General features: G+C 45.3%; 1 protein-coding gene across 1 annotated transcript in view; it reads left to right on the forward strand.

Moving 5' to 3' along the window:
* The window catches only part of CDH23 (cadherin related 23), a 2,828,172-nt gene that overhangs the window by 1,587,406 nt on the left and 1,215,254 nt on the right, over positions 1-25,512 (forward strand). The window contains exon 19 of the mRNA XM_086919477.1: positions 6,927-7,043. Coding sequence (XP_086775603.1) covers positions 6,927-7,043 — 117 coding nt within the window. The remainder of the gene's footprint in view (positions 1-6,926; positions 7,044-25,512) is intronic.

Below are 25,512 nucleotides of genomic sequence, written 5' to 3' on the forward strand. Positions count from 1 at the left end.
AAGGCTACAGAGAAGTGCAGACATTCCTCCAGGACAGGACACACTACCGATTTTGTAAAGACACGGAAACAGTCTCAATAAAGCGTGATTTCCAGCACTTGAGATATTCTGGTCTAAAGCTCAATCGGCAGCACTATATGGTGCTGAATTGAGGGGCCCTTCATGCAAAAAGGCGTTTGAGTTTAATGAGAATACATTTTTAAGAGCTTTGTTAAAAATTCCAGTACAAACACCGTTAACACCGTTAATGCTTGACCTTAACACCTTGCGTGCGGCCCCGATTTCCTCAGTGTGCTGGACATTCCATAACTGGGTGTGGTTGTGACGGAACCATTCCGTCATCAGCACAGCTCAACCGTGACTGAAGACGGAATGATTCCGTCACAAGCATCGAAGGGGTTAACATGAAGCGTACGGATCACCATGTAATTATTAGACCACTGATGTTTTGGCTCAGGCTCTGGACAACACCTGAGCTGCTGGATTATAGGGCGGCTCTAACAGAGATCAAGGATCTGGATGAAAATAATTGTATTATATGGTTTAAACATGTGAGCACTTGGTTCAAGAAGATTGGCTTAGCACACTTCTGGAGTAGTCCATCGACATTAACCTCAAATTCGAGAAAGATACTAAAAGCATCCTTCTGGGCCTTCATGGACCATAATAGATTAAATGACAGGGCAAATGGATCCCTGACTAGGGAGTTTCTTATGTTTAAAGATAGTTCTTGCTTTGAATCCTTTTTGGATGAAGTATATCCACCGCTGGCTAAAACGCTATACTTGAAGTACAGATATGGTGTACTGATTGAAGTACAGATATGGTGTACTGATGATAAAATCAAGCAAGGCAAGGTGGACAAATCATAGTAATGACATATGCATGTTGTGCTCAGGAAAACTTAAGGAAGATATTACACATGTTCTATTTTTTAGTCCAGTCTATTCGATCCCAAAAAAAAGATGGATTAAACCTCTTTGCATTAATATGTGTGTGAGATCGCATAGAGAAGCAGAAAGGATTCTAAAAACTGACACTCGCCAGGTTATCGTCTTTGGTATTAGCAGGTTTCAGCTGGCTATAAATTTCTTCAGAATAAAGGCTGGTGAGAAGCTTTAGGAATTTTTAGGGAATTATTACCGAAATGCATGAATTATTTGGGAGCTAATGCAATGAATTGAAACAGCTGTGGAATTAGTTGTATACCAGCTTACCGGAAACATGCTTGTAAATAAAATGATTTTGTTTTTATATATGCCTTTTTTAAACTATTTATATGGTTTTTAGCATAATTATTTATCCGCCCAATCCATTTCTTATTAATTATTGAATTATATCTATCTATGGTAGTTGTTATATTGTGATAAACATTTGTGTGAACTTGCATTTTAATGTATCTTTTATGATACTGTTGTTTTGAAATAAAGATTATGATGATGAATCTAACAGCTATGTCAAAAAGAGTAGCATCAGAAGGTAAAAGCTGTAATCCAGGGTTAATTATCTGGGCCGAGGCTACAGAGAAGTGCAGACATTCCTCCAGGCCTATGTTACACTACTGACTGACTTGCGAGGGATAATAATTAATTATTGAAATTCATTCAAGGGTGAAGGAATAACTCCTTTCAGTTGCCCAAAAAAATGTATAGAATTCTTGCATAAGACTTTGAAGCACTCTGTCACATTTGTACTAACATATCCTTCTGTGAGTTTTATGGGATTTGATTCTCTTTGGTGTTATGATGATTTGTTTTTACATTCTGGACAGTTCCTCATGGTTTTGTAGATCTTTAATGCACAGTAGTGTTACATTTTCTGATGGATGCTTCTAAAAGAGGATTCCTCTCCTTCAGAAAACCCCCTGGAAGCACACTGAAAGATTTAAACCGCCTTGCTCCTGTGCAGTGATAAGTTGTGCTGTGCAGTTCTAAATTGACTAAATTCCACCCAAGTAGTGATGATGTAGATGCATGTAAGCACCACCCTTGCACTTTGACCTCTTGACTTTGTCTGCACCCTTGGGAAAGGAGCTCCACATTAATCAGAGGATCCAGTCTGCAGATCTCAGGTTTGGGATCTTTTTAGATAGAAAAGGACACCATTCACAGGACTGGGAGGAGGGAGGGAAGTGAGGAATCTGTGGTTAGATATAATACTCACCAGAAGAGTGCTACTGAAGGTAAGTAACGTGTTCTTCTAATGGATAACTAAGCAATATCTCACACGCGGTGGTACTTTGGTATGGCACAGCTCAAGGAAGTCCTGTAGGACAGTACAGGTGACGTGTCATTCCCATTGGACCTAGCTGTCAATGCAATAGTTCTCCGTGAACGTGTGCATGGATGCACGCATTGTGGCTTTCAGATATCAAGAGCAGATTCTCCACATACCAATGCAGTGGTACCAGCATTGCAACACTGGTAGAATGAGCCCTCTGTCCTTCTGCAGACTGCTTCTTGGCCAAGTCACAGCAGAACTTAGTGCAGAGGACTATCAAACTCGCCTGAGTCTTTTTATCCAACCCCACAAAAAACTGATCATCCACCTCTATGCTACAATGGATGTAAACGCTGAAGGTTCTTGCTGGTTCCAGCAAATAGAGAGACTCCTCCTCTTTCAAGGGGCGAGGCAGAGCAAAGAAAGTTGGGAAAGTGATGGACTGTTCAATGTGGAAGCAAGTCATGGCCTTTGACAAAAAGGCTGGTCCTCAAAACAACTTTATCAGGAAAAAAAAGTGATATAAGGTGTATGTACTGAGAGAGCTTGGAATGTACTTGCACGACAAGCTGAAGTTATCACTCCCAGGAATGCAGACTTCTGAGTTCAGAGGCATAGTGGGCAACTGTGCATTTGTTCAAAGAGAGTATAATTGAGAGTGTGCACTCTCTTTGAACCAATGTAGGACCAGATTGCGATCCTGCTGAGCCATTAATTCTATTAAAATGTGTGTGCTTTTAGTACACTTTTATAAATCTTTTGGCCCTCAAAAACTGTTGATGCAGCATAATCTCATTCAATCCATTCACTAGTCAAGTTGAATTTCTCATTACATAAATTAATCTTTTTTAAATCGACCCTGCCAGACAGAGCAAGGTGTCTTTTTGCTAAAGGCCTATTATCAGCTTACAAAGAACTTAGAGTGTTCCCTCCCCTGGATCATAGCCACTATTTGTAAACTCTTTCTTTCTGAAGCACTCCTTCAGATTCCCTGTGCTTTCCAGCAATCTCCTCCACTGCTCCATGTTACTCACTCATCCATGTGTTTCTCTACTTCTTGTGTTCTGCATTATTGTCTCTCAAACAATTGCTTCTCTGTCCCCCTCGGTATTGTGGTCTTTTGCTATGTGATCTTCCCCCCATCCGACTTGCTAACTCAAGCAATCCCTTGTCTCCCTCTCTTCCCCCCACCAGCGGTCTCATTCGCCTAATACTTTTATTTTTTGGAAGGCAAGGCAGTAAATTGCTGCTAATACTTCCACTTCCTAAATAAAAGTGTTTTTTCCCTACTTCATAGTAATACTTTTGTTATTTACCAATCCACCTGGGATCAGTAAACAAAAAGAAATGATGCAGGCATCGTCACATATGGTGGATTGTTTATGGAGTTGGGTAGAATGCTCACTTCTCTATAATTTGCTGAAAATCTCTCATTCTGTGGGAGTTATTCTAACTCACTATAACAAAAGGATTCTCACAGGGCCTCATCTACAGAAAACTGGCTTAGTGCAGCACCACAAGTCTTCATGCTGCACTGCCCTACGCCAATCTGAAAGGTCAGGAATGCACCATATTTATGAGATACGTGCATTCCGGTGCTTTCAGCCAGCTCCTGCGCACAATTGGGTGCCTAGCGCCAATGTAGGCATCCTTGCACCATGGTGCAAGGGTGCCTGCATTGTTGACAGGATTGTTGTTGTGTAGGAAGGGGCACCTTCCTGCACAAAAACAATCCGATAGGGTTTTCCTTGTTCTATGTGTGCTGCACAATGCAGTACACATGCAAAACTGAAGAAACAAGGGGAAATAACACATTTCTCCTCGTTGTTCCGGCTCTGTGGAGGCATAAGGTTTTGGTGCTGCCCCTGGTTTATGTGATTTTGTAAATATGGGGCACCGTCAAAATCCATAGGTGTTGCTTGGGAACACCCACTGCTATGCCCCTGGAAAGCCCCCTTGATGCAGAGTAAGGCAATGAAGAGCTTTGCGCTGCCTTCCATTACTCCATATCTATGAGGCCATGCAAAGCCGCGCAGGGTGGCTTTGTGTCACCTCATAGATGTGATGGCGATGCCTTTGCCACTGGATCATCAATAAAGTGACTCACCAGTGGTGCAAGCCTATTGTAAATAAGCCTCATAATATTCTGCCCTTCAGTGCCTCAGCATACCTGCAAGTAAGTTTTGGTGGATATCCACATGGACGTAATTGGTGTAAGCTTACAAACCTACCATATAGCCACTAATAAAACGTTCAAATTATTCCAGATTTACTGTCAGGATTTGCGAGCATTTTACAAGATAGTCCACGAAATACTTTTTAGTAATCTGATGAGATTAGCTACACACCAAAGTACATCAGTAGACTTCATAGATCTGTCTTATCAGAAAAGAGCCATTGACGCATCGGAACAAGTGCTGTAAATGATCATTAATGGATGTTGTGGGTAGTTACATGCAACATTGTCAGTGAGAGAAGGACTTGGGTCTCATAACTAGTTCAGAAATCATGTCAGTTTTTGCCCTTATCAGGAGGACACCTTACTGTTATGGTACTACCCTATACTCGTGTTGTCAAGTATGCTTCAACATTTTATGAATCCCAATAACAAACTATTTGGACAAGCAGGCGTAGGCAATGCAAAAGTTTTATATATGAAAAAAACCCTTTCCCCGAACCTCCTTAAATCCAGGTGTTTGTGACACTTTCATGTGCTTATTGCATCACACTTACCTACCTCAAGTAGGTGTACAGATAGAAGTGTAACAAGAGTGGTAAAGGGTGTGCAAATGTTGGTAGGTACCCATAAAGATGCAACATTGTATCTGTTGACAACATTGGCTTTACCAACTCCTGGGACTGCCGATCTTCCCTAATCAAAATGGGGCCCTATTCACAAAGGTAATTTTGGTTGTAAATGTAACTTTACAATCATGAATAATGCTCTTCGCCTATGAGGAATCTCCAAAGGTTGGTGTAGGTACAAAGACTTGTGCATCATTTAACTGCCTAGAATTCAGAGATCTCTGCAGCAGTAAGTCCCACTCAAGAATTTGAATTTGAATTTAAAATTATTTATATAGCGCACGTTCACCAGCGGTTTCATGGCGCTGCAACTGGCAGATATCAGGGCGGGAGTGGCAGAAACTAAGTTAGAGGAATCAGGACTACTGGTGGATTAATTGAAGAATTTGGTGAACAGATGAGCTTTGAGCTGTTTCCGGAATTGCGGATCAAGGGGTGGGGAGTGGAAGTTCCAAGCGTGGTCTTCCTTGAAAGTATGCTAACACCCAAAGCATGCAAATTCATGTGCATTTAAAACACCTTTCCGACCTCTTTGAACCCTGGAAATTGCCAAAGACATTTACTCCAGCCAATGGCTGGAGTAACTTTCCTTCAAGGATAGAAAAGAGAATGATTCCCCCCGCACAGACTTGCTAGCGTTGCAGTAGGAGTTTTCGATCACAAAATACGGGCGGTACCCATACAAACATAGGGGACAGGGTCAGTTGCAAAAAGACAAAATGGTGACCCACACGTGACACTTGAATTCTCTTGCACACTAGTCACTTCCCTATGCACTCTAGTCACTTCCCTATGCACTTCTCAGCTGTTCACACTCTAAATTACTGAACCCAATTCATATGTGACAAATGTTTCATTTTATTACTGTACAAATGCTATTGAAATCTTAAAAACGTTTTATTTACAATTGAAACTGGGGCCTGTTCTTTTATGATATTTGCCACCAAATTCTAATATCTGTATAGATACAATTCATACATCACTATAGGTGAAAAACACATTGAGTCATAAAAATCACGTAAAATTCTCATTAAAATCTGGCCTTTAGCCACCCAGATATACAAAAACATGTAGTTGTTGACGCGGCGTTTTGGTGGACGATACTCAATAAAAACTACCTTCCTCAGGACTCTAACTTTGTGACAACAAGTATCTGTTTGGATTGTTGTCCACAAAAAGCATATATATACCAAAAGACACTTCTGGAACGTGTTGCGATTCTTTCTAATAAGAAAGGTACTCTATTAAATTAGTATCCTCTCACTGTTTCCATTTTGATACCTGGTGATCACTGGTGCTCTTAATCTTGAGTTTTTTTCCCCAGTTTCTCTTCTCTATTTATATTCAGAGAGACGTTATAGTCTTCTCTAGCTCCCTGCTATTCACATCAGCACGATCAAGCATTCTGTTTTCATCTTTTTTGTAAATATATGCTTTTTGTGGACAACAATCCAAACAGATGATGACCGTCACAAAGTTAGAGAGTAAGATAAGAAACTCCTGGAACAGTAATGGCTTACCCAGATGTATGGCTGGAAACCAGGATCTGGTTTATCTGCCCAGAGTTATGTCTGGGAATATTTGGAAATAAAAAAAATTGGAAAGTATGCTCAGGGGAAGTCTCTGAGTTTTTTTTGTGACCAAGGCCCATAACGCTTAGAAAGGTGAACAATCTATCAATCACTTATTTACAGTCACAAACGCAACCTGGGCACAGATACTCCATTGAGATCCTCATTTTGGGATGCAGGAGATGATGATTCCGTTCACAGCTGCCATGTAATATTGACTTGCATATGCAAAAAGGTTTATAAATACAGTGGTAAGTGAGGTTCCAGACACAGCAAAGAAGACAATGTTAGAAAATATCTAAAACTTTCTGTTTCCGTTTCTGTCTGCAGGAGCAACTGTGCTGTTCCTGAATGCCACTGATTTGGACCGGTCCAGGGAATTTGGCCAGGAGTCTATTATCTATTCCTTGGATGGCGCGCCACAGTTTCGGATCAACGCTCGCTCAGGTGACCCACTGTTTTTAAAACTCGTTTCAGTTTCTCCTCTCGATTTTGCATACTTTTTTAAAACATTAGACAGGTTGATTGTTTGTGAATGGTGCCCAGCTCTGAGTCCGATTGCCAAATGACACATATTGATACCATGATTGAACATAACTGATCATTCCTTTACCTATCTTGGCGGGTCAGGAAAGTTCTTGTGAACAGAACCTGTGGTCCATTTGTTTCCCAGTGTCTAATGTTACTAAATTGTACTAGTATACTTGCTGACATGTTCAAATATAAGGCGGTAGTTCTTAACATCTTTGTTTTCATGTGTAAGTGTATTAAACTAGTTGGTTTAGTTGATATGTGGCAAGAATATAACTCTGAAATGCAAAAGGTTGTTAGAGAATCCCAGGACAGGAAATGGTATCCATAAGAACATGGAGTCCGCCCACTGATCACACTGATAAATGCAATGATAGGGCTGTGGGAGATTTTTAATCATAATACATTGAGAAATAATTTCCATGAAAAGCGCACATCATTTTTAATTACTGCTCCTCCTCTAAACCTCGTTTCCCACATTCAAGTGTTGGTGGCCCCGTACATAGACGATTCACCCCATTCCAGTTTCCCACTCTCTCCACTGTTCCAGTTTCTCTTTTGTGTTTCCTGCTGCACTTCTTAGCAACTTTTTCTCTCGCTCCCAAATTCATAAACACTTAAAATCTCTGAAGGTCCATGTTGTAATGAATAAACTGCCTCCAAGAAAGTGTGAACTCTCACTCAGGATCGGATGGCGCTCTCTAACCATTTGATGGTGTGTAAGGTCTTGCTTACTGTGCCCTCACACCCATTGTATTGAAGGTTGAACTTTCTTAAATGATTACAATGAATACATTTGTCGCACCTCCTTTCCTGTTCTACCGCAAGAGCTTTTCCACTTTTTAAAATTTCCAAAGACATTCACTCTTTACCAAATCACCTAGCTAAACCGTGTACTCAGTTGTTTCCTGCTGTTTTATGCAGAGGCCGCCCCCGAAGGGGCCCTCAAGGGCCAGCTCCATAATGGCTGCCAGAGCCCAAAAAGGAACAGAACTGGTTTGCGCCGCCAGGAAGCGCAGCACGGCAAACAACGCACCTAGTGGTGCTAGGTAACCGGACCAAAAAGGGGGCCCGGCAAGGGTTCGGATCACCCAATAGGGTGACACCCCCTCCCCCATTTCCCGGGCCAATGGCATGATGATAAAATGGAGGAAATAGGGTGACGCGCCCCCTCAGGCAGCTTACTCTACATCATGGAGCTGGGGAGAGGCGCAGAGAACGGTGAGGGCATTCGCAGCCCAGCCCCTGCCAGATGGCAGGGCACAAAAGAGACTAGCAAGGTAGTGAGTTGGGTCCTAGCTCCGTGGGAAAGGCTACCCCTCACACACAAAGGGGCGTGGAAAACAACAAAGAACAATCTATGAACTGTCAGGGTGATTTACGACCCTAAGAGATTCAAATGAGCAAAAGACAGACACGTGATTTATGACCAGCCAAAGATTCATGGCTGATGATTTATGATGATCATGCCGAATGATTCATGATCACAAAATCATAACCGTTTGTGACAGAATGATTTTTGATACCACAATGATTTATGACCCATGATTTATGGCTGCTGATTTATGATGATCAGGCAGAATGATTTATGAAAACAAAATGATGTCCGATTGTGGCAGAATGATTTATGATACCCGGATGATTTATGACCCGGGGGTTATGATGTCCCAATGAGAACTGTGTGATACCCAATGTGTAATAACGTATGAGGATGATTTATGACCCCGGCCCCAATAAGGTGTCCAGTAGGAGTTGCACATATATGACGTATGTAATATAATGAGAAATAAAACTGCGTCCAACAATGACCACCAAATACAATGACTGTTGACTGTGTATAATAATATGAAGGCATAAGTAGGGTACCTTTCCTGGAATGGGCACAGTGCGAGCGTTATCCACTCTTCGGTAGTCTGGACTTAAATTGGTGCTCTTTTTGGTATGTAGTCACCATTAACACTAAATATTAGGTCTCTACTACACAGAGCATGTGCTGTGGTGTGAGACGTATTGTTTATGATTCAGTAGACTTACAACCCACCCCAAAGCATACCATTATTTGTTTTCGCTGTCAATCTTCTTTTCAAAATTTTGATTGCTTAGCTCCCATTGGCTTCCGATCCTTCATTGTGTCAGCTCGTCCTTGGAGTATGAATCAAGTCTATGTGTTCTTCCTCGACTGTCTTCTTCTGCATCTTGCAATGCACAATGTTCTTTTTTGTGTGCATTTTCTTTTCTTTTAAAATCATTTTGGTATTATTCTTGGACGTGCAGTGCGCTTTCCTACTTTCTAACACAGGTTTACAGCTTCTTATTTATGTTGCTTTCACCCTGTCTGCCATCTCTATTGATGATTTTTTTATTTGCACCCACAACTGTACTACTCTATACCTCTCTACTCTATGCTACTCAACTCTACACCACACCACTCCACTCGACACCACTCTACATCATTATGCTCAAAGCGACTCCACTCTACTCTAAGCCGCTTTATGCCTCTCCACTCTGCGCCACTCCTTTCCACTCTATACCACTCTAATCTACGTCACTCCCCTCTATTCCACTCTACTCCATTCCAATCTACTCCATGCGACTCCACTCTGTGCCAGTCCACTCTGTGCCACTCTACTCTACACCCCTCTACACCACTGTGCTGTACTATATTCCACTCTACTCCACTCCACTCCACACAATCTCAGACTACTCTATGCCACTCTACACTACTCTACTCCAAGCCATTGTACACCACTCACTCCACAATATGCCACTCTACTCTGTTCCACTCTCTTCCACTGTACTCCATGCCATTCTACTCCACTACACCCTATGCCACTCTACTCTACCCCACTCTACTGTATACCACTCCAAACCACTCCACTCCACACAATGCCACTCTATGCTTCTCTACTCTACACCACTCTACTATATTCCAATTCATGCCACTCGTTGCCACTCCATGCAACTCCCCTCTACATCACTCCATTTAACCCGTTCCATGCTCCCGTCGGCCAACAGCTGACGGGAGCCCTACCTACTTGGTGGTATGAACAACAGTTGGCCGTCCCGGCCCCACCCGTTTCTTCGAACATTCCACACTGGTGCGGAACATTCCTAGCAATTAACGTGTTAAATCCACACTACTCTATGTTACTCTACAGTGCTCTACTCTATGCCGCTCTATAACATTCTACACCACTCCGCTTTATGCCACTTCAATCTCCTCTACACCACTACTCCACTGCGCCCTTATCTATGCCACTCAACTTTATGCCACTCCACTCTACATCACTCCATTCTGTCACTTCACTCCAATCCACTCTACAGTGCTCTGTTCTATGCCACTCACCTACACACCACCCCACTCCATTCTACTCTATGCCACTCCACTCCACAATGCTACTCTACTTTCCAGTCTATGCTACTCCATATTACCCACTCCACTCTACTTCCTTCCACTTTACTTTACTCTACACCACTCTACTCTGCACCACAGCACTCTACTCTCTGCCACTCCAAGCCACTCTGTTATTCCACTCTATGCCAGTCTACGCCAGTCCAATCTACTCCACGCAGTGTACTTCATGGTACTCCACTCTTCTCTATGCCACTTTACTCTATGTCACTCCACTCTACGCCACTCAACTTTACTCTGCACCACTCCACTATACTCTATGCTACTCTACACCACTCTCCACCACTCCTCTCCACTCACCATCTCTCCACTCTCTGCCATTTCACTTCACCTTTTGCCATGCACTCCACATCTATCTACACTACACCACTGTATTCTGCTAAACTTATGCCACTGTACGTCACTCCACTCTGTACCACTCCATGCCACTTCACACTATTCTCCTCCATGCCTCTCCACTCTACGTCACTCTAATCACACAATACTACTGTACACCACTCCAGATTATGCCTCTCCACTTCCCTTCCATTCTACTCTACACCTTCCTAATGTACACCACTCGACTCTGCACCACTCCACTCTCCTGCCTGCCACTCTAGTCCATGCTGCTCTACTCTACTCCTCTCCATACTATGCCACTTTACACCACTTTGCTGTATGCCACTCCACTCTATGCCACTCCGCTCTATGCCACTCTGCTCTATGCCACTCCACTTTACACCACTCTACTCTATGCTACTCCACTCGACTCCACTCCATCCTATGCCACTCTGCTCTATGCCACTCTACATCACTCCAACCTACTCTGCGTCACTCCATGCCACACTCTGTGCCAATCCACTCTACGTCACTCCACTCTACACCAGTCCACTTCATTGTACACCATTTTACTCTAGGCAACTCCACGCCACACTACTCCATGCCACTCTACTATACTAATCACCTTTCCACTATACTCTACAACTCTACAAGTCTACTAAATGCCACCCCACTCCACTGTATGCCACTCCACTCTTCACCACCCCATTCTACGCCACTTGCTTTCACTATACACCACTCTTTGCCACTCTACAACATTCCCATGCCCTACTCTATGCCACTCCACTCTACGTCACTCTACTCCACAGCACACCACTCCCTTGCACTCTGTGCCACACTACATTACGCCACTCCACACAACTCCACTCTATGCTAGTCTACTCGATACCACTCCACTCTACTCTATGCCACTCCACTCTTCACCATTCCACTCCATTCTACTCTCTGACACTCACCACCACTCCACGCCATACCACTATATGCTGTTCTGCTCTGCGTCGCTCTACTCCACACCACTCCCTTCCACTCTACTCCACACCACATTATGCCACTCCACTCTATAGTATGCCACTTCATGCTACTCACACCACTCCACTTAATCTAGCCACGCCACTCTAGGACACTCCACCCCACACAACTTCACTCCACCCCACTCTAATCTATGCCACTCTACCCAATCTACACCATGTCACCCCACTCTACGCCACACCACTTCACCCTACCCCACTCTCCTTCTATACCACTCTACACAATTCCACTCTACTCTACTCATTGTAACTCTATGCCACTCCACTCTTCTCTACACAGTACTTTAGTCTATGCCAATCCACGCCACTCTGTGCTACTTCTCTCTACATCACTGTATGGTATGCCTCCCACTCTACGTCACTCTCATCTACTCTATTCCACTCCATTGCACTCTGTTACTCCACTCTATGCCACTCTACTCCACTCCAACCCACTCTATGCCAATCCAATCTATGCCACTCCACTCTACTCTGCACCACCCTACTCCACGCCATTCTACACCACTCCACTTTACACCACTGCACTCTATGCCAGTCTTCTCTATGCCACTCCCCTTCACTCTACTCTATGCCACTCCACTCTTCGCCACTCCACTCCACTCCACTCTCCACCACTCTATTATATTCCACTCTACACCACTATACTCTAATCGAATACTTCTTGCAACTCTGTCACTCCTCTCTTCTGTACGCCACTCTTCTCCATGCCATTCCATGTCACTTCATGCCACTTCACTCCACTTTATGCCACTACACACTGTGCCAGTCCACTCTTCTCCAGTCCACACCACATTTGTCTATCCAATCCATGCCACTCTGCCACTTCACTCTACATCACTATATGCCATGCCACTACACTCTAAGTCAATCTCATGAACTTTATTCCACTCCATTGCACTCTATGCCACTCCACTCTGTGCCCCTCTACTCCACCCTGACCCAGTCTGTGCCACTCCACTTCACACCACACTACGCCAGTCTGCTCTATGCCACTCCACTTCACTTCACTGTTCGCCACTCCACTCTTCGCCACTTCACTCTACATCACTCCACTTCACTCTACTCTATGCCACTCTACTCTATGCCACTTTACATCACTATTCTCCACTCAACAACACTCCATGCAACACTATGTCATTCCACTCTTCTGCATGCCACTCGACTCCATGCCATTCCATGTCACTCTATGCCACTTCACTCAACTTTATGCCACTGCTCGCTGCACAAGTCCACTCCATGCAATGCCTCTCTACTCAACACCGCTTTAATCCACACCACTCTCGTCTACTTTATGCCACTGTAGGTCACTGCACTCTACGCCACTCAACACCGTGCCGATCTATTCCATTCCACTCTACTCCATGCCACTTTACACTGCTCCAATCTATTCTATGTAATTCCTCTCTATGCCATTCCACTCTACACCATTCCACTCTACACCATTCCAGTTCACTCTACGCCACTCTACTGTACGCCATTTAACTTCACTCTATGCCACTCTACTCTTCACCTCTCAACTCTACATCACTTCACTCTACTTTGTTCTACTCCACTCCATGCTACGCCACTCCATGCCACTCCACTCTATGCCAATCCACTCTACTTTGCAGCATTTCATGCCCCTCTACCCCACTCCACTCTACTCTTTGCCACTTCACGCCACTCTAGGCAACTCTACTCGCCACAATTCCACTCCACAGCACTCTATTCGACCACAAGCCACTCCACTATATTCTCGCCTCTCCATTCTATGCCAGTCTACTCTATGCCACTCCACTTCATTCTACGCCACACCACTTTATACCACTCCAACAGTGGCGGTTTCTCACCAAGGACGTCGGGGCTCCGCCCCCGTTACATTGAAAAAAGTGCTCACTGCTCAAATTGTAATTAATGTAAAAAAATACCCGTGTTTTTAGGTCTTCTCCTTCAATATAATAATTATTAGTGAACACAGACAGGGCACTGTCTGCCCCAGAAGCCCCAATCACCGTATTGCCTGCGCTGTGACAGTGGGCGTACTGAAGTCTGGATGTCACGTGAGGTGACTGACGCTCCTTGCAGTGTTTGCCGGCTGAGAACCTCACAGCCCTGAAGGCTGTGATGTCATCAGCTCGGCAAAGACTGAGATTCAAGGCCAGTCTCCACCCCCTGAAGGCGTGAAGGTAGAGTTAGCCCCGGGCGTTTTAACTCCAAGCCCGGGATCGCTAGCCCTCCACGTCAATCAGGGAGTGGAGGCTGTCACCCAGCCCTTTTCCAACTCATTACAGGGCGTGGTGGGACCCACCCTGTGACGAGTTGGGAAAGGGGAGTGGCAGGAGGGAAGCAGAGGATTCGAGTCTGCGCAGACTCGACATCACACTGCTTCCCGCGTTGTGTGTGTCTGCACTCTGTGGTGTAACTCTCTGGACGAAGCAAAGGAAGCCATTTACACCGTCATCAACTCCAGCAAGAGCTAGACGGGCACAGACTGCAGGGATGATTCTGACTCGAGTCCCGAGACAGTCCAGCTCCAGGCTGTAGAAGTAGGTCGTCAGGAGTGAGTGAGTTGACCAGGCAGCGCAGGTAAGGCCCAAGCGGGCATTAATTAAAATAAATTGTCGATCCTGGCCTGCACCCTGCCCTGAAACAAATATGCAGTTTCTGGCCCTCAGATTTTCCACAGTGATAGCACGTAACTTAATGAATGGGGATAGAGGCATGGGGAGGGACAAGAGTGATAGATGCAGCAGCAGGTTAAAGGCTACGGCGTGCACGGGCAGCTGCAGGTGAAAGCAAGGACAAAGAATGGAACAGAAGATCGGACGGGGGGTGCTTTAATGTATTAATCATTCATGGGCTAAAAACGGACTGATGTGTGAAGGGTTGCAGTGGCAGACAAAAGAGCGGAAAAAAATGAAGTCCCTGAAATATCTGATTCATTCAGTGTGTGCGCGCTTAATGTGTGAGATTGCTTTACATACTGATGTTAAAGCTGTGAATAAATACGTTTTAAAAAGTGCACTGGTGGGCGCTAAATGTGGGCCACTATTATTTTAGTACCGGTTCTATTTTCTTCCCAAGTCCAACCCTGTGTATTATTATTTGAGACTATAAATGTTTTTTTTTACTCACAGATTTGTAGTAAACTCCTTCCTCATAATTACACAAAAATGGGTGCAACCACACTCATGGTATGCTGCTAAGGCCATTATCGGAAGCTAGTTTCAAATGTTCCTCTTTCCTGGAACCAAAGACAGCATCTCGGAGCTGGCTGTATATATGCCTCACTTTAAGAATAATCGTAGCAGCATTGCATGAATTATCTTGCAATTTCTGAAAGTTTTTCTTTTTGTTTTGTGATCTGCAGTGTACTCTCCAAAAACGTTTTGCACATTTTTTGTACTTTTTTGTTTAACACCCAACAAAAAATAGCATAATTCCAGCCACTTCTTTGTATACAGTAACAGTTATACGCATAGTTTATTTAGAAAGCAGCAGAAAACAATAATGTGCAAGTTGTAGGAATATAAGTATACCCCATGTCACCAGTGAGTGTTGTAAACCTCCGCTTTCATTTAACAACTAATACATTCAAGAGTGTAGTCTTCTATCTCATCACTGCTACTGAAATACCAGATTACTGTAGTTTGTAAATAAAAGCCCGTGATCTGAGCACTGTGTTTTTGGTGACATATAGTTTCATGGTGGCCCTAATTAGGCATCTATATAACCACATGCACTTTACTCTTCACAGTTAAAAAGGAGTTGAGGGTTGGTCTAGGCTAATTATTAATTTGCTTAGGCCAACCCTCACCTCGTTTTTGACTGTGAAGATTAAAGTGCATGTGTTCTCAAATTTGCTTGAAAATACACTATTTGCCACCTAATTTTTCAAAATTTTCTCATGGGGAGAACCCCCGAGCCCTCCATAGGTAATTCGGGCTTGCTTGCTACCCTCTCTCGCCGCGGTGTGCTCAACCACTAATTTTACGCCCTACCAGTTTCAAATGTCACCAGTCGCCACTGCACTCCACTCTACGCTGGTTTACTCTATGCCACACTACTCCACTCTTTGCCACTCCACTTAACTCTACACTACTCTACTGTACTCTGTGCCACTCCATGCCACTGTACGCCTCTACACTTCACTCTGTACCACTTCACCCTAGGCAACTCCACTTCATACCACACTACTTCACAGCACTACATTTAACTGTATGCGTCTCCACTATACTCTATGACTCTCCACTTTATGACAATCTACTTTATGCCAGAACACTCTACTCTACTCAATGCCACTCCACTCTACATCACTCCAGTATATGCCACTCCGCTCTATGCCAGTCTAATCTGTGCCACTCCACTCATCCCCACTCTATGCAACTCAACTTTACTCTACACCACTGCATGCCATTTAACAATACTCCACTGTACTGTATACCATCCAGGCCACTCTGTGCCACTCCACATCACTCTACTCCAAGCCACTTGACTCCATGCCACTCTATGCCACTACCCTCCACGCAATGCCACAATTCATTTGCAGCTCCACTTCACACTAAGCTGCTCCATGCCAATTTACACCACTCCACTTCCCTCTACACCGCTCCACTCTAGGCAACTCCACTCCATCCAACTTCCTGCCATGCCACTGCATGCCATGCCTATCCACTATATACTACACCTTTCCACTTTATACCAGCCTACTTTATGCCACTCCACTCTACTCTACGAAACGCCACACTTCTTTATGCCACTCTATGCCAGTCTACTCAATGCCTCTCCACTCCACTCTGTGCCACTCCCCTATTTGCCAATCCACTCTATGCCACTCCACTTCACTCTTCACCACTCTATTATATGCCAATCTACACCACTCCACTCTACTCTATGCAACTCTGTGTGATTCTATGCCATGCCACTCTTCTCCACACCACTCTACTCTTTGCCACTCCATGCCATACTATGCCACTCCACACTACTCTAAGCCAATTCATGCTACTCCTCACCACTGCATACAACGCCCCTCCACTCCATGCCACTCTCTCCTACTCTATGCCACTCTATGCCACTCCACTCTATACCACTCTACTCCACTCCACCCCACTCTATGCCACTCATTTCTACTCTACTGCACTCTACTGTGTGCCACTCAACTCTATGCTACTCCATGCCTATGGACTCCAAGCCAATCAACTCCATTCTGGTCACTCTACTCCACCACTCTCTACGCCCCTCCTTTCTACTCACACTCTTCTCCATGCCTCTCCATTTTACTCCACACCTCTCCATTGTAAATGTAAATGTGGGTTTCCCGGGGCTTGCTTAGGGAACCCGTCCTGGTATTCCCCTGTGAGATAACCCCGGCAGGGTATCCACAAGGTGAAAGCCAGGCATCCCGCCGCGAGGGGCCGTTGTGGAGATTAAGCAAGCTATTGCCCAGAGTCGCAGAGTGTGAACCCGTGAGTGGAGAAGGCACCGGAGCGAGAATTATCGAGTCCGTGGAATTTTTGAGCCCAAAGACCCGCCGAGGCGGGGAATTGAACCCTGGTCCAGGGCCGATCTCAGATTCCGGGTCTGCCGCCTCTAACCCCTGAGCCACACTTCTCCATTCTACTCAACTCTACACTACACCACTTTACTCTATGCCACTTCACTCTATGCTACTCCACTCTACGCCAATCTACTTTGTGCCACTCCATGCTACTCTATGCCATTCCCTTTAGTCTACGCGACTCCACTTTGCGCTACTTCACTCTACCTGAATCCACTAAACTTTACGTCACTCCACTCCATGCCACTCTACACCACTCCAGTTCACTCTACACCACTTCACTCTAGGCAACTCTACTCTCTGCCACTCTGCTCCACGCCACTCCACTCTACACAACGCCACTCCACGCTAGTCTTCTCGTGCCACTCCACTCCACTCCACTCTCTACCACTTTACTCTTTATCACTCCACCCTATGCCTCTCCACTTCATGCCACTCTGCACCAGTCAACACCACTCCATTCTACTCTATGCCACTCCATACCACTCTGTCACATGACTCTACTCCACACCCACTATACTCCATTCCACTCTATGCCACACTATACTACACCACTCTACTCCATGCCACTTCATGCCACTCTACATCACTCCACTTCACTTTAGCCACTTCACTCTAGGCAACTCCACTCCTCGCCACTATACACCACACCCCACCATTCCACTATGCTCTATGCCTCTTTACTCTCCACCAGTCTACTCCATGCCACTCTACTCTATTACTTCACTCTTTGCCACTGAACTTTACATCACTCAACTCTACATCACACCACATCACTCTACTATATGCCACTTTACAGCTCTCCACTCTATTCTATGTCACTCCATGCAAATCTATGCCACTTCACTCTTCTCCACATCACTCTGCTCTGTGCTACTCCATGCCGCTCATCTCTAAGCCACTGCATGCTATGCCACTTCACTCCATGTCATGCCCCTCCACGTCACTCTACTCCACTTGACTCTGATTTACTCTATTCCACTCAATTGCACTCTATGCCATTCCCCTCTAGGCCACCCACTCCATGCCACTCCACTCTAATCTGCGCTACTCTGCTCCATGCCACTCTACGCCACTCCACTCTATGCTAGTCTACTCTATGCCACTGCACTCCACTTTGTTCTATGCCACTCCACTCTATGCCACTCAACTTTACTCTATACGACTCTACCCGCTGAGACTCTACACTACCCTCCTTTATGCCACTCCACTCTTCTACATGCCACTCTACTCTATGCCATTATTTGCCACTCTATGCCACTTCAATCCACTCTATGCCCCTGTGTGCTATGCCACTCCACTCCACGCCCCTTTAGTCAATGCCATTCTACTCTATGCTACTCTCATCTACTTTATATCATTCCATGCCACTACTCTATGCCACTCCACTCCACTCTGCCTCACCCTATGCCACCATATTCTATTCCACTCCACTCAGTCCTACTCCACTCCACACCACTCCACTCTATGCTACTCCACTCTACACTGCACCACTCTACTCCATGCCACTCTACACTACTTCATTCTACTCTGTCACTTCACTCTATGCCTCTCCACTGAACCCATTTCCACTTCACTCTATGCACTCCAGTCTATGCTTCTCAACTCTACACTACTCCACTCTACTTCAATAATAATAATAATAATAATAAAGACATTTATAGAGCGCATGGAAAGTTCGCCATCTCTGCGTGTCCCCGCGCTAAGAGAGAGGAAAAAAACTCAATTAAGGGGGAGAGGACAGTGCGAGGCATGGGGCATTAAGTAAGCTATAAGGAGAACAGATGAGTTTTAAGTTGCCGTCGGAAAATGGTTTCTGAAGGCTCCAGGCGGAGATAGATGGGAAGTTTGTTCCATGCTGTGGCCGCCGCCACTCTGAAGGACCGACCTCCCATTTTTTCTCTCCTGTAGCGGTGGGTCACAAGCGTGCCCATACCGCTAGATCTAAGTGATCTGCGTGGTTCATACGTGGTAACCAGACCTGTCAGATAGCTGGGGGCTTTATGCCAGATGATCTGATGACATATTAGGAGTGCTTTGTACTTTATTCTTTTACTTCACTCCACTCCACTCCACTCTATTCCACTCTACACCACTGAACCCTACGCCACTCCACTCTATGCCACTCAACTCTACACCAATCCACTTTAGTCAATAAAACTCTACTATATGCCACTCAACTCTACTCTTTGCTACTCCACCCCACTCTGTGCCACTCCACTCCATGCCACTCTACACCACTCCACTTCACTCTGCACCACTCCAGACTAGGAAACTCTATACCCCACAACTCCACCCCATGGCATTCTACTCTATGCTGCTCTACCATACTCTACGCCTCTCCACGCTATGCCAGTCTGCTCTATACCACTCCAGCCAGGAAACCCTTCTTGGGTAGCTGTTATTATTAAAATTAATAATAATAATAATCTACACCACTCCCTCTACATCAGTTTACTTTATGCCACTCCACTCCACTCTTCGATACTCCACTCTTTGCCACTCCACTCTAAGCCACTCCACTTCACTCTATGGCACTCTACACCACTCATTATAACTCTACTGTACTCTGTGCCACTCCATGCCACTCCACGCCACTTTACTCTACTCGCTGCCAAGCTACACCGCTTTCCTTCTCTCTAGGCGACTCCACTTCATGATACTCTACCTAAATGCACACCACTATACTCTATGCCTCTCCAACATACTCCACTCTAGGCCACTCCACTTCACTCTACACCACTCTTCATTACTCTACTGTACTCTGTGCCACTCTGTGCCACTCCGTGCCACTCTACACCACTTTACTCTACTCCAGGCCAAGCTACACTATTTTACTTCACTCTAGGTGACTCCACTCCATGACACTCTAATCCAAGACACACTACTATACTCTATGCCTCTCCAGCATACTGTATGACTCTCCAATCTGTGCCAGTCTATGCACTCCACTCCACTCTACTCCACTCCGCTCTGAATCACTCCACTCTACTCCAGTCTGTGTCACTCCACTCTTCGCCACTCCACTCTATGTGACTCCATTTCACTCTGCACCACTTAACACCACTCCACTCTACTCCACATCACTCTTCTCCGCTCATCACTACACTACATAGTGCCACTCCACTCTACACTATGCCACTTCATGTCACTCTCCACCACTCCACTTTAATCTATGCCACACCACTCTAGACAATTCTACACACTTTCACTCCATGGTACTCCACTCCACTCTACTCGATGCCACTCCACTCCATACCACTCCAAGCCACTCTACACCTCTCCACTCTAGGCAACTCTACTCCCCACAATTCTACTCCATGGCTCTCTACTACATGACATAGAATGGCCTCCACTATACTCTATGCCTCTCCACTCTACTCTGTCATTCCACTCTGCACCAGTTTACTCTATGCTACTCCACTTCACTCCACACCACTCTACACCAGTCTACTATACTCTGCACCACTCCATGCCAATCTATGCCACTCCACTCCACTCTACGTCTCTCTACTCCATGCCACTAAACACCCTACCACTTCACTATACATCACTTCACTCTTGGTAGCTTCACTCCACACCACTCCACTCCAAGGCACTCCACTATACACTTTGCCTCTCCACTATACTTTACAACTTTCCACTCATAGCTACTAGTCTACTCTATGCCATTCTACCTGCTCTATCGTATCCTACTCCACTCTACATCAATTCACTACATGCCATTCCACTCTACACCAGTCTACTCTGTGCAACTCCACTCTATGTCATTCCACTCCATGCAAATCTACACTACTCTACGCTGCTTTACACAACTCCTCTCTACCCTACACCACTCTATGCCACTCTATGTCACTTCACCCTACTCCACACCACTCCACGCCATTCCACTCCACTTCACTTTATGCCACTCAGCACTACACCACATTGCACTGTCCCACTCCACTCTCCACTACCACACTTCATACCACTCTACATTGCTCCACATCACTCTCCACCACTCCACTCTAAGCAATTCCACTCTACCCAACTTTACTCCATGCCACGCCACGCTATCTGCATCACTCCCCTATAACATACACCTCTCTACTCTACATCAGCCTACTCTGTCACACCACTCTGCTCTACGCCACTACACTCTATTCCACTCCACTTTACTCTGCACCACTCTACTCTGTCACTCTACAATTCTCACACTACTCTATGCCACTCTGTGCAATTCTGTGCCACTCCACTCTCTCCATGCCACTGTATGCCACGTCACCCCACTCAACGCCATTGCATGCTATGCCACTCCATGCTATGCCCATCCACTCCATGGCACACTCATCTCCTCTATGCCAGTCTATGCCACTCCACTCTACACCACTCTTCTCCGCTCCACCCCACTCTGGCCACTCTATTCCAACCCACTCCACACCACTATATTCCACCCCACTCTACACCACTCCATTCTACTCCATGTCACTCATCTCTACGGCACTCCACTCTATGCCATTTCACTTCACTCTATACCACTCTTCTCTATGCCTCTCTACTTTACACCACTCCACTCATCCCCACTCCATTCTACTCTACTCTACTCCACTCTACACTATGCCATATACACCACTCTAGTCTATGCCACTCCACCCTACTCCAATCCAGTTCACTCTATATCACTCTAGTCCACTCCACTCAACTCTATACCACTCCACGCTATCCTGCAGCACTCCATGCCACTCTATGCCACTCAACTCTATTTTATGCTACTCCATTCCACTCTAAGCCACTCCACTTCACTTTACTCTATGCCCCGCCTTGCCATTCTACACCCCTCTGCTTCACTCCACATCTCTCTACTCCAACTCCATTCCTCACAACTTCACTCCATTCCATTCTGCTCTGCTATACTCTATGCCTCTCCACTCTATACCAATGTAGTGTATGCAACTCCACTCTACTCTACTCTATGCTACTCCACTCTACGGCACTCCATGTTATGCCACTCCAATCTATGCCAGTCTACTCTATGCGACTCCACTCTCCCATATGCTACTCCATTCTACTCTACACCACTCCACTCCAGTCTTTGCCACTCCACTCCATGCCACTCTACACCAAACCACTTCACTCTACACCACTCCACTCTTGCGAACTCCACTCCACACAACTCCACTCTATGACACTCTAATCCATGCCACTCCACTATACTCTATGATTCACCTCTCTATGCCAGTCTACTCTATACCAGTCTACTCTACACCACCCCATTCCACTCTACAACACTCTACTGTATGCCATTCTACACCACTCTACTCCATTCTAATCAACACCGCTCTATGTCATTCTATGCCATTTCACTTCTCTCAACTCCACGCCACTGCACTATACTCCATGCTGCTCTGATCCACTTCAAGCCACTCTATGTAATACCACTTTACAACACTCCACTCTACTTTATGCCATTTAATGCCGCTCCACTCTACTCCATCCAACTCTACTCCACACCACTCTATGCCGATCCATACCACTTCACTTCACTCTGCACCACTCAACTCCATTTCACACAATCCATTCCATGCCACTATACTCCACTCCACTCCAGTATATTTTACACCTCTCCAGTGTACCCCAGCTTACTCTATGCCAATCTACTCTACTATGTCAGTTCACTTTACTCTACAACACTTCACTCTACACCACTACACTATAATCCAGTGTACTCTATGCCTCTCCACTCCACTCTACTTCACTCCACTCTTCGTCACTCCACTCTAGACCACTCCACTTTTCTCTATGCCTCTCTATACCACTTGACTCTACTCTATGCCACTCCACACTACTCCACTCTACTCTACACCACTCCGTGCCACTCTACATCGCTCCACTTCACTCTATGCCACTCCACTCTAGGCAACCACACTTCACATAACTCTACTCCATGCTACTCTACTCCATACCACTCCATTATACTCCACACCTCTAAACTCTGCTCTATTCCAACCTAGACCACTCCAATCTACTCCATGCCACTCTATACTACTCTATGCCACTCTAGTCCGTGGCACTCCACTCTACCTCACTCTATCCCACTCCACTCTAAGCCTCTACACTCTACGCCACAGCACTATACAGCACTCCACACCATGACCTTCTAATCCACACCACTCTTATCTATGCCACTCTCATCTATTCTATACCACTCTATACCACTCTATGCCACTCCACCCGAAACCACTCTACCCCACCCCACTCTGTTACACTCTACTCCAACCTACTCTACGCCTCTCCACTATATGCCATTCCAGTTAATACCACTTCATTCTACTCTGTGCTACTCTACTCCACGCCACTCTACGCCACTCCACTCTGCTCTAGCCAACTCTACTGTCACTCCACTTCACTCCACTGTACACCACACCACTCTACTCGATCCCACTCTACTTCACTCCACTCTATGCCACTCCTTTCCACAACACTCTACTCCACTCTTTGGGCCTCCACTCCATGCCACCCCACTTCACTCCAAGACACTCTACTCCACGCCACTTCACTCTAATATGCCACTCCTCTCCACAATTGCTACGCTATCCCACTCCCCTCTGTGCCACTCTGCTCTACACCAATCTACTATTTGCCACTCTAATCCTCTTCACGCTGTGTCAGACCACGCCACTCTACTCTATGCCTCTCTACTCTATGGCACTCTACTCTATGCCACTCCATTCCACACAGTGTACTATAAGCCATTCCACAACACTCCAGTATATGCCACTGTACTCTATGCCACTGTACTCTATGCCATTCTACTCTATGCCATTCTACTCTATGCCACTCTACTCTACACCACTCTACCCTATGCCACTATACTCTATGCCACTCTACTCTATGCCACTGTACTCTACACCACTGTACTCTACTCAACTGTACTCTATGCCATTCCACTCTGTGCCACTGTACACCACTCTACTCTACACTACTCTACTCTACACCACTCCACACTATTCTAAAATACGCTACTCCATCCCACTCTAATCCTTGTCACTCTACTCAAAGCCACTCTATGCCGCTCTTCTCTATGATACTCTGATCTATGCCACTCCACTCTATACCAATCTACTCTATCTCAGTCTACCCTGTGCCTCTCTTCTAAGCCACTCTATGCCACTCCACTCAAGTTCAGCGCTTCTCTACGGCACTCCACTCTGCATCACTCCACTCCATGCCACCCCACTCTACGCCAGTCTACTCTGTGCCACTCCACTCTATGTCACTCCACTCTTTTCCACTCCACTTCATGCAACTCTATGCTAATCAACGCCACTTTACACCACTCTCCTCTACCATACACTACTCCATGCCACTCTGTGCCACTCCAATCTACTCTCTTGCAGTGCAGTATCTATGGCTGACCCATGGGAGTCTACAAAAGCATCCTAGTAGGATGTAGGTCTTTAAAATTGGGTGGATAATGAACTGTCATATAGCTAATACTTTCTCAAGTAAATGTGTGCATTTGTTATGTTAGACAACATAACCATCAGAACTGTGTGAGACTGATTCCTTGCACACTGTTGTTATATGTAGGCTGAAGCCGTGCTAGCTCACAGTGCACCATCTGTACCTCAAACCTGACAGAGTAACAAACGGTTTATGAACCTCAGAACATGACAAACCTGTCTCCCTAAGAAAATGCTGAAAATAGATCTAGAATCCTTTTGCTTAGTTACTTAGGCATACCCAAGGGGATACCAAAGAAACACAGTAAAGCGTTTCAATATTTATTAAAGCATTGTGATTCTTGAATACAATAGTTGCACTGCAATAATAAATAGAAGTAAACCGAATAATGTGATTAGCATTTCAAGAATGGTGAAAAAGATAAACAGTTCAACTATTTTGCTCAATACAGAGAATATATGCTTGCATTCAAGCACTGTAATATATTGTACTCCTACCTAGCTTGTTCAACCTATCATATCTTGTGAGGGAATCTACCAAATTCCTTTAGGGTGATCTAACTCCCCATTACCTGTGGGTTAGTGTCATCAAGCTGCCCGTCCGGGTGTTAGAGCTGGACAGCATCCTTCACATGAGGAAAATAGGAAT

Source organism: Lissotriton vulgaris, chromosome 5 (assembly GCF_964263255.1).
Source record: "Lissotriton vulgaris chromosome 5, aLisVul1.2, whole genome shotgun sequence".
NCBI classification, from domain to species: domain Eukaryota; kingdom Metazoa; phylum Chordata; class Amphibia; order Caudata; family Salamandridae; genus Lissotriton; species Lissotriton vulgaris.